At 33.8% G+C, this 10,706-nt stretch overlaps 1 protein-coding gene across 1 annotated transcript; it reads right to left on the reverse strand.

Moving 5' to 3' along the window:
• Window positions 1-341: 341 nt before the first annotated feature.
• On the reverse strand, window positions 342-940 carry LOC127115414 (SKP1-like protein 14). The gene has a single exon (XM_051046970.1). The coding sequence runs from the start codon at window positions 913-915 to the stop codon at window positions 430-432; it is 486 nt and encodes a 161-aa protein (XP_050902927.1). The 5' UTR covers window positions 916-940; the 3' UTR covers window positions 342-429.
• Between the last annotated feature and the right edge of the window lie 9,766 nt (window positions 941-10,706).

Here is a 10,706-nt window from a genome sequence, read left to right on the forward strand (position 1 = left end):
TTTTCTCTCAAAACACAAATCCGAAATTATCAATGTCAATGAGTTTTGAATAATGAAACCCTAGGATTTCGAAAATAGTGAAAATGAACTTTCAAGGTAGAAATAAAAAAACGAACGAGGCGAAAAAACTAATTCAAAACCAAGATCAATAGCATAATCCATTACAAGTTTTCTAATACTTTTAATGGAATGAGATGTGATTATTTTTTAATTCAAACTAAATCAAAAACCAAATAAAAATGGAAAACAAAGAACAAATCTTAAGAAAAAAATATTTGATCAAATTTGATGAAAGCATGAATAACACAATTAAACACAAATTGTACACCATTAGGGGAAATAATGCATATTAAATTCATAGATTCGAAGATAGGATTGGAGAATTTCTACTCCTTATTCATAATCTAATACATCATAATTATTATTGACTTAAACCTCGTCTTTATCAAGTCCCTTAAAAGTCCAAGCACGCTCTTCTCGGGCCTTGGCCTCTTCTTCAGGTGTGAAATCATTTTTGATCCCAAAATACTCACGCGCGTACTCTACGCTCTTCTTCTCAAGCCGATTTACGATGATCTGACTTAGAAATTCGAAAAGCCTATTCATGCTCAAGTAGTTTGCTGCAAGGAAGAGGATCTTCAACTCCTTGTTGTCAAGATCTTTTACAAAACTAGCTTCAAAATCCTTTGTGATCTCTCCAGCAATGTCCTTCTTGCAGAATTCAACAGTCAAAGAGAGATCTTTGCTGAACACATTTGGCAGAGGAATTATGGAAACTCCATCATATTCATCGATGAAAGCTTGCATAACTTTCATTTGCTTGGCTATAGTGACCTCTATCTTAAACACATCACCATCAGCTGTTCTTAATGAGATCATCTTAGAAGATATTGAGGATGATGCTTCTTGCGCCATTTTGGCTAGAGAGAGAATGCAAGAGAGATAGAAAGAGAAATGAGTATTATGATGAATAGGTGTTTCTTTTATAAATAGAGAACGTCACAAATAAATGACTACATGTTAAATTACACGTCAACCTTCCAGACACAAAATAATTAATTGGTTTGATTAAATGTATATATTCATATATAAGGACTCTATTCAATGAGAACTAATATTTATCGTAAAAAATGATAACTATTAATATCAATCGTTTGATTAAATTAACGCTTAAGAATTATTGATTCTATATAAAAAAACATCTTATTAATTTTTTTTCTATGCTTGGTATTTAAAAATTCCATAACAAGAAAATTTTGCCTAAATATTTTTCTACTTGATATAATTATGCTTAATATTTTTTAAAGTTATTACTGAATATTTGTCTACATCCTTAATTATTTATTTGAAAGTTGTGAACATTTTAAATAAAATGTATTATTGATTTATTTTTTATTTTTATAAAAAAAACATATTATTGATTTATCACATATATTTTTTTATTTGAATAAAAATATTAAAGAATGTGATATTATTATTTATTTGAAAGTTTTGAAATTTATAGATCTATCACATATATTTTTATTTGATTAAAAATATTGAAGAGTGTGGAACTATTATTTATTTGAAACTTTAGAAATTTATTTATTACTCATATTTTCATTTGATTAAATTAATATTTATTTGAAAGTTTGGAAATAACTTATTGCCAATATTTTTATTTATTTAAAAATATTGAAGAATGTAAAAAATTTATTTACTTGAAAGTTTAGAAATTTATCGATTTATCACCTATTCTTTTATTTGATTAAAACTATTGAAGAATGTGAAATTAGTTTTTTTTTTTTGAAGGTTTAGAAACTTTATATTTTTTGTGTGACGATATCACCTATTTGTTACAATGCTTTTTAATTTATCAAATAAATTAAATAAGTTGTTGACTTTTATAAATATATTTTTTAACCTCTCTTAAAAGTATCTCTCATTATAGAGTTATTCTAATTAGAGTTCTGAGCACCGGTTAAGAATCTCAAATAAATAAAATATTATATGTTCAGTGCATTGAATATACATAATATTCTTTAAAAAAATTAATTATTTCTATTTTGAATGCATTGAATAAACATATTTTAGAAAAAAAATCATCTTTTTAGTTTCTTAAAGAATGCCAACTTACTTTTATAATTTCTTAAAAAGTGCCCCTAAGACATTCGTTAGTATTTTTCTTATATATATTGTTTTTTCATGAATAAAGTTGATATTCACTATTAAAATAAGTTTATATTGAGATTTATAAAGGACTAAAAGTTAACATAAAATTTAATTGATCAAAATGATAGTAAAAATTTAGAAGAAGATAACTAAATATTTGTTTAATAATCAAAAATATAAAAGTAATTATTCAAGAATAGTGTTTAATGAAATAAAAATAATACAATTACTAGATTGTTTATTAAGACTAAATAAAATATGAGAGATTAGGCAAAAAGCAGAAATTGTATGGGGCAAATAATCCCAATTTTATATAATGAGAAATACTTTTAGTAATGCCTAATGTCAAAAATTATTTTGTTGGAGTGTTGAAATTTTTAACAGATTTCAGTTCTTCCATTTTGTGACAAGTTAGTTAGAAAATTTTGTTTCTCTCTCTTCTAATTCTTTCATCTTCATCTTCTCAAATTCTTGTGCATTGTTAATGGGGATTCATTGTTGAACTCCAACAATTGGTATAAAGAACTTTGGTTTGATTCACAGAGAAACACAAATATAGTGAGGTGTGTGATTGATTTCAGTTCTGAAATTTGCGTTGAATTGAAGTTCGAAATAGGAGAGAATCACATATATTGATTCTCAAGGTTTGGGAAACATGAGTGTTGGTGAGAACTGAGTGATTTGCACAAGAACCAAAAACCTCCGCCTCTAACACTTCCACCATTAACATACGAACATCTACTCCCTCCCTATAAAAACAGATCCACTACACCGTCCCTCTCTCACTCCATTCTAACACTCCATCAAATATGGTTTCCATACCTTCAACAAATTTTGATCTATTTTCCGATTACAACACACAAATCATCAACACAAACTTCATTCTAAACTGACCCACAACCATATTTTTATGGCGTAAGCAACACCAAAACAATGGTTCACGTAACCTTCTCCACCTATCAAGCTCATGCATACACAACACCATTACCATCGTTTTAACCTCGCTGACCACGAGTCGTAACAACCGTTTTCACAAAGCAGTGCTTCCAACAATCTCCACAAAACCACTTTGAATCCACCGTGAAATTTCCGATCAACTCTGACAACAGCAACACAAGTAACAACATCACATCAATGAAACATGTGTTCAATAACCTTCAAATCATTTTGGTATTGTTTTCATTGTACTCGTTGTTATTGTATTTAGTTTTTTATTTGATTACGATTATGTTCATGCTTAATTTTATGTTGTAATATTTTGAAATATTGTAATATTCTGTAAATAAACATATGAGTGGTACAGTTGTTGTTGCTTTTGTTGTTTTCATTGTGTTGCGTAAATGTGATTTAATCCACAGATTCGATATCACTTACATGTCGTTATGTTGTTGGATTTCTATTTCGATATATTGCTAATTTTTTTCGTTACGTTTACGTGCGACATTTATAATTCATGATCGTTGCATTACGGTTTTGTATTTTTATTACGTCTCGCACGATTGTATTACGTTACGTGAACTCTGATTGTGTTTAATTTATTTTTCGTTGTGTCTTACATGATTCATTGTGTTACACTTCGCGCACATTAAACCTCATTTCATGACGCTTTCGCCTCTTTACGTTGGTTTTTGTGCACTGCTCGATTCGATTACGATGAGCGCGTTGAGCATTAGAAATTTTACGAATTGTTCTTGCATTTACATGTGAAATTTTCGATTGTTTGTCATCATATTTTTAATTCAATTTTCCCATGATCTTCCGATGGTTTAGCATGGAGACAATCCGCACTTTTGCGTTTTTGCCACATCGTGCTTCGACATGTGACTCTTCCTTTCACAATGTTATATTTTGTTGTGTTTCGATTTTATTTGCGATGAGCGTATCATGCGTTAGTAACTTATGATTCGATTTGTGTTGAGGTACAATGATCCAACGTCGTTACATTTAAATCGAATTTGAATCCTACTTTTGGTATATTTGCACGTCTTCATGTTACGCGATATCGATTCGCTTCCTCACGTCATAATTTTAGTTCGTCCATGTTTTATTTTGCTTTACTCTTTCGATCCAATTACGATGAATATGTGTTATAAATATTATGTATGCACTTGTATCCTTTTATGTTGTTGCGTGCTTTATACATATTCACTTCGATTTACTTTGTGGCATTAAGTTACGCCTTGTGCTAGAGTTCATTCCCCTACACTTGAACTCGCACCCTTTCAATGAAATTCACAATTGTGTTATGATTCTCACATTTCTTTAACCATTTTTACCACCAATTTAAAACAATTTCAAACATTTCTTACCTTTCATTTTCAAAATCGAACGAAACTGTTTCACAAATCATTTTTTAAACTAATGCGAATAAACCCTCGATCAACATCGAGCTTTCTTTTCCGCTTACTTGAAGCGATAAAAAATCTTTTTATAATAACATCAAAATAAGAGGAACATTGGAGTCTCGCATTCCATGAAAACTTTGAATGATAGGCTCTAAGGCATACGTCTTGGAATAACCACTTGTTCTTTATTTCGTCTTAAAACACTTAATTCAAACTTGAGCAAAAAAGGAACATTGGAGTATATCATTCCATGAAACCCTTGAATAATCGGTTCCGAGGCACACATCTCATTCTTACCGAGCATTCGTTGTCCATCAAACAAATTTCATAAACTCCTTGAATGAAAAAGGAACATTGTAGTCTAGCACTCCATGAAAACCTTGAATAATTGGTCCCGAGGCTCATGTCTCGTTCTTACCAACTATTCATCATTCGTCTAAAAAAATAAACTTCAACCAATCAAACCTATCTTTTCTCGGCCCCGTGCGATCAAAAACCTTTTCATAAAAGGACAGTGTTTATTCTATTCTAACGTGAATACAAATAAACGCTTTAAGCCTCCAATTGCGAGCACAAGCAACTTTTAACCGCTAGAATGTGACCTAAACATTCGTTCACTAAAATCAATCAACCAACACTCATATTTTACCAAGAACTACATAACTTTGAGTTCTCCATCGCACCTGGGGATACGTAGGAGCGAGATTCATCATATCATAAATATATTTTGTCTTTCCGAACAACGAAGCTTTGAGTTCCTCATTGTACCTAAGAATACGTAGGAGAAAGACCCACAATCTTGTCAAGCACCCTAATAAAAAACCTTTTTCGATCCCTTTTCTTTTTCATTTTACACTTTTATCACTTGAAGAAAACAATTAACATAAGCTAACATTCAATCATCAATTTAACTAAAAGGTTCCTGTTGAGTACAACGGACGTGGGGGTGCTAATATCTTCCTCTTGCATAATCGACTCCCAAACCCAAATTTGATTGCGAAGATCGTCTTATTTTTCTCTTAAGGTTTTATCGATATTTTTCCTTTCCTTAATTGGAATAAATAAATTTTTGTGGCGACTCTATTCAAATCATTTTTCTGCAAGCACACGAATGCTTCGCGAATGATCATAGTTTTCGAGATGCGACAGTCACATTACCAATTTGTAGTCAGGATTCTGAGGTATGTAACAGGAACTCTGAGGCTTGGAATTTTGTTTCCATCTGGAGTATCAGATGATACTGAGCTAGTATGCTACTCAACCTCTAACTGGTATGGGGACAAAATACGCAGAATAATCACTATAGGATATATGTTTATGTATCTGGAAGCCCCCATTTCATGGTGTTCTAAGAAGCAACCAATGGTTGTATTATCAACCTGTGAAGTTGAATACATAGTTGGTACTTTATCAGCTTGTCATACTATTTGGATGATGAATTTGCTACAAGAACTGAAGTTCAAGGAGAGAAAACCAATCAAGATGATGATAGACAACATAAGAATCCAGTGTTGCATGGAAGAAGCAAGCATATCGATATCTGAAGCTAGCGGAAATATACCCGAATGTATCGCACGCTCAAACATACAACAGAGTCGCCATCAAACTTTATTTATTCCTGAAGGAAAGAGAGACATTGATAAAACCCAGGGGAATAGATATGTTGGTTAAGAAAGTCGGTTATGCAAGGGAAAGGTATTAGCACCCCTAACATCCATGGTACTCCATGGGAACCGTTTTGATTTTTCTTGTCGCGCCGTGAAAAATATAGAGTCACCACCAGATTTTATTTATTCCAAAGGAAAGGGAAAATAACGATAAAACCCCAAATGAGAGAAATGGTCTCGCAACCAAGAGCAGATTTGGGAGTCAGCTATGCAAGGAGAAGGTATTAGCACCCCTCACATCCATGGTACTCCATGGGAACCACTTGCTCGTATCAAATGCATAAGGATGTTATTTATCTATATGTTTCTTGCTATCGGGAATGAGATGAGAGAATAAGATGGGGAGAGAATAAGTTTTAAATTAGTGTGCTCGTCAAGGATTTGGGTCATTGTGTCTATGTATCCTCATACATGCAATAAGGAAGTCAGAGCTCCGTAGTTCGGCTCATAAACGGAACATTTGTTTGGTTGTTTTTACTGAACAACATTGACATTCGCGTACTATTGTTCACTTGCTTGTATACTCTGTCATGGGAGCGGGAAGTATTTGCTTGTTTGCGGTAAAATGGATACGCTTGGATCACACTCTAGCAGTTAAACATTACTTGCTCGCACATGGAGGCTTAAGCACCGTTTACGGTAGAACAGAAGTAACACGTCCTTTTCGAAAGGTTTTGATGAGTGCACTAAGGCAAAAGATGATTAAATTTGTTGGGGTTGATTTTATGTACGGAGACAAGCATCAGACCCTTGGCTAGATACAATCAACAGTCCAAGAACTCGGGAGTTGAGAGGGCAATGTTGTCCTAACCACTCTTTTTCATCCAAAAAAGAGATTTCAATTGTGAAAAGATTTTGGTAAGTCTAATCATTGGAACTTAGGGGGAGGCAAGTATCTGATCCTTGACTAAGTACGATCGACAAGCAGAGTACTTGGGAATTGAGAGAACAATGGAGTCCTAACTACTCTTTTTCTCCCTCATAGCACCTAGATCTAACTTGTTTGAATCATTAGATATTTTAAGGCGGAAAGTCAAGTGTCGGGTCCTCAAACTAGGTACGGCCTACAACCCAAGTACTTGAATGTTGTGTACAAGCACATATACCTCATTTTGCATTCCGATTTGTTATGAAAATGGTTTTGAAAAAGGAACTTGTCGTTGGATCAAGTATTTGAATTTATTATGAAAAAGTGTGTGAAGAATGGAGGTGAGGTTGATAGAATGAGGTTGAGAAGAGAATGGAGAAGATATGTGAATAATGGATCATGAAATGGAGGAGAGTACTTGACGTTGGATCAAGTATTCACGTTGCAATGGTGTGAGTTTTATTTTGAAAACAACTTGATGTTGAATCAAGTACCTTTTGTTTCTTTCGAAATGCTTTGTTTATTGTTTTGTATTTTATCTTTTTGATTATCATGCATGGTGAATTTAACTAGAAAATAATAAATCTAAGCTATTACATGATCATGGGGTGGGGGACATTTTACCCAAAATGGGGGGATGGATCCACACAATACAACATAAGGGAATAAAAGGAAAATACCAGTTACAAACTATTAAACAATGTACCATGCCTAAAGCATACAAGTGGCAACAATACAAGGCTATTGGATAGGTTAGAAGCATGGCTAGTTAGGAGTGTGTTTGAATCTCAAAGTCACATGTGGAAACACAAAACAAAAAACAGGTTAGCATGAGATAAAGTCAAATGAATGAGAGTGATGCAAAAATATGTAAACACATTCAATGGTTAAATCAATTGAAATGGTAATGGATTATTCAATGAAAACTGATCAAAGATCTATCATGTGATCATGGAAAATGAAAATAGACATACAAGACATTCATCACCTAAATTGAAATGAGATTTTCAATTTAAACAATATGATCACAAACCAAAGAAATCGATTAAATGGGCAATTAAAGTGAATATTAATTTTAAAGATTAAAATCTACCTAAACATGAATTAGGGTCAAAAATCAAATGGGAAATTCCTAATCCAAATTACAACTTGAATTCTAAAGGATATGAGCATAAAATAGTCCAATTTGACAGAAAATTTAACTTAAGGTCTGATCATGGTAAAATCACACGTTAACCATATTAATCTCCATCAAAAATCCACAAAATGACTATTAAGAGAAAATGACTAAAAATTAATCATGGCATGGTTAATCACATGAATATTAATTCTGAAAAATTAAGAGAAAACTAAATCTAATTTAAAACTTGATTAAACCTAATTAAATTCAATTACTCCAATTGAATCTAAATTTAACTAATCAAATATTAACAAAATGAATTAATATCTAAAGCCAAAAATCAAGAAATTGTCTAACTCTAACAAGATTAACAATCTTAATCAGCAATATTAATACAAAAATTGAAATTAAAATAGACTAAGAATTAATCAAAGATTAAAAAGAGAATTAGGGAATTAATTAAATATGGGCATGGGGTTATGCAATCAATGGAGGGGTGTAGTGAATGGAAATGCTTGGGCCATGAAACTTCCTGATCCTTAGGCCCAAGCTTCTTTCCACCGACCCGGATCCGCCACAGCCATGTCACGCGAAAGCCCCAGTTCCTAGGTCGAATGTTCAGCACATCAAAGATTCCTAACACTCATGATCTAACGCGTCACCACCGCCGTGAACAATTCGAAAGGCGTCCAGCATGAAAGCTGCTTCAAGTTCGCTTCAAGCTTGCACGAACAATTCAGAATTTCGACGAACACGAACGATCGAAATCAAGTTCATATCCCTCACCAAATCGAACTCAAGCACCGAGACAAAAAAAAATTCTTACATGCGAAGAGGAAACAGCGAAGGGAAGAAGTAGCCTACTGGATTCGATGTATTGTTGGTATTCGTTGTTCTTTAGTCGCTGCGTGTTGGGAAATGAAGAACGAAGGTGATCTCTGATTTGCATCTTGTGTGTCGAGACGACGATGAGGATTGTGATGACCTTCGACTTGTACCTTCGGCGAGAACGTGAACAGGTTAGCACAAACTCTTCTTTTCTCGATCCTTCCCCTCCTCTTCTTCTTTTTGTGATTCAACTCTGTGGTGCTTTTATTTGAAGAAGAGTTTGTGAGAATTCTTTGAGAATTTCTGTTATGAATCTTTTTATGGGATCGTCTCTGTTTTCGTTTCTATTGGCTGTTTCAGAAGTGAGTGGTAGGGTTAGTGTCATACGGTGAACTGACTTTTATTGGATTTGTAATCGCAATGTCGCGGTTAGCAAGAGTCGCCACCGACTTTTCTTTTATCCCTTAAGGAAAGGTGGAAAAGAACAGGAAAGACCTTAATTTTAAATTCTTAGGTTCGGGAGGTACTTTATACAAAGGGAAGGTGTTAGGCACCCTTTGTATCCATGGTTATCCATGGGCTCTTAATTGCTCAATCATTTATGTTTTCTAGTTTGAAAAAGGTGGTTGAGAACTGTGTGAAAAATGTTTTGAAAATGAGAATTTAACTTTGTAATGATTCTTGCATGAATGTATACAAAGTGGTTATCTCATTTAGTTTTTTTTTTGAAAGTAGCTTAGAAAAATATAACTTGGCAATGATCCTAGTACGGATGTATGCTAAGTGGTGATTTTCCAAAAGAAGACGTTTGAAAAGTGTGGGGTGTGAAAAGCATTTTTTGTTATGAATGAGCAATTAAGGTTATACCTGTCCGAGGTCTTTCCGGGCATTTCCTATCCTTATGAGGGTAAAACTGTCCTTACTATTGAGAAGTAAGTAGTTTTATCCTGGGGATGTAGGAGGGTCATCGTAGGGTCATCGGTTGGTCATTGAAGGCAACAGTTGTGAGGATACCTTAGCATTCGAAGGGACTATCATCATTTAACCGTAGGCTACACCGAAGGGTCATCGAGGGACAAAACCGTATTTTTGAAGGCAGCATCCGAGGGACTATGATGATTTTACCGAAGGGTCTTTGCTAAAGGTATCCCCACGTTCGCGGGACATGACCGTATTATGTAATCGTGGGGTAATAAAGAGAGGTCCGATATCATTTATTTAAAGTCCATGTTTTAAGTCCATTAGGTAATTATGGTGAATTTCCACATTAAAACCAATTAAAACCAACACATTAAAATCAATCAATACATTAAAAATCGACACATTAAAATTAATTGGTAATCAATATGAATCTTCACATTAAAGTGAAGTAATTTGGACTCCATCTCCACGAAAGTCTTCCCATGCATAAAGCGGTGTACCTAGCCGGTTATTTCTTCGGAAGTATGCTAGCCTTTACACCATTAACACACAGATTATAGCATTGAGATAAACACAATTGGAAATTGCATCACAAAATGAATATAACAGCCAGGAATTTAAGCAAAATGATGCAGAGTCATGATTAGGTAAGTATAAAACGGGCAACAAAGGGACAAAGCAGCCCCTGTCCTGTTCGCTTCTGCTTCGCCTAGCGAAGGCTCAGCGAAGGCTCGCTGCGGGCTCGCCTAGCGATGAGCTAGCGAGCGGCCACGGGTTTGAAATTATGACCTCAATCAGCAGCATGG

This window comes from Lathyrus oleraceus, chromosome 1, assembly GCF_024323335.1.
Source record: "Lathyrus oleraceus cultivar Zhongwan6 chromosome 1, CAAS_Psat_ZW6_1.0, whole genome shotgun sequence".
In the NCBI taxonomy this organism is placed as follows: Eukaryota; Viridiplantae; Streptophyta; class Magnoliopsida; order Fabales; family Fabaceae; genus Lathyrus; species Lathyrus oleraceus.

What these genes read in the sequence shown, in the direction of transcription:
- LOC127115414 (XM_051046970.1), bottom strand. Translation starts at nt 915, where the DNA reads ATGGCGCAAGAAGCATCATCCTCAATATCTTCTAAGATGATCTCATTA.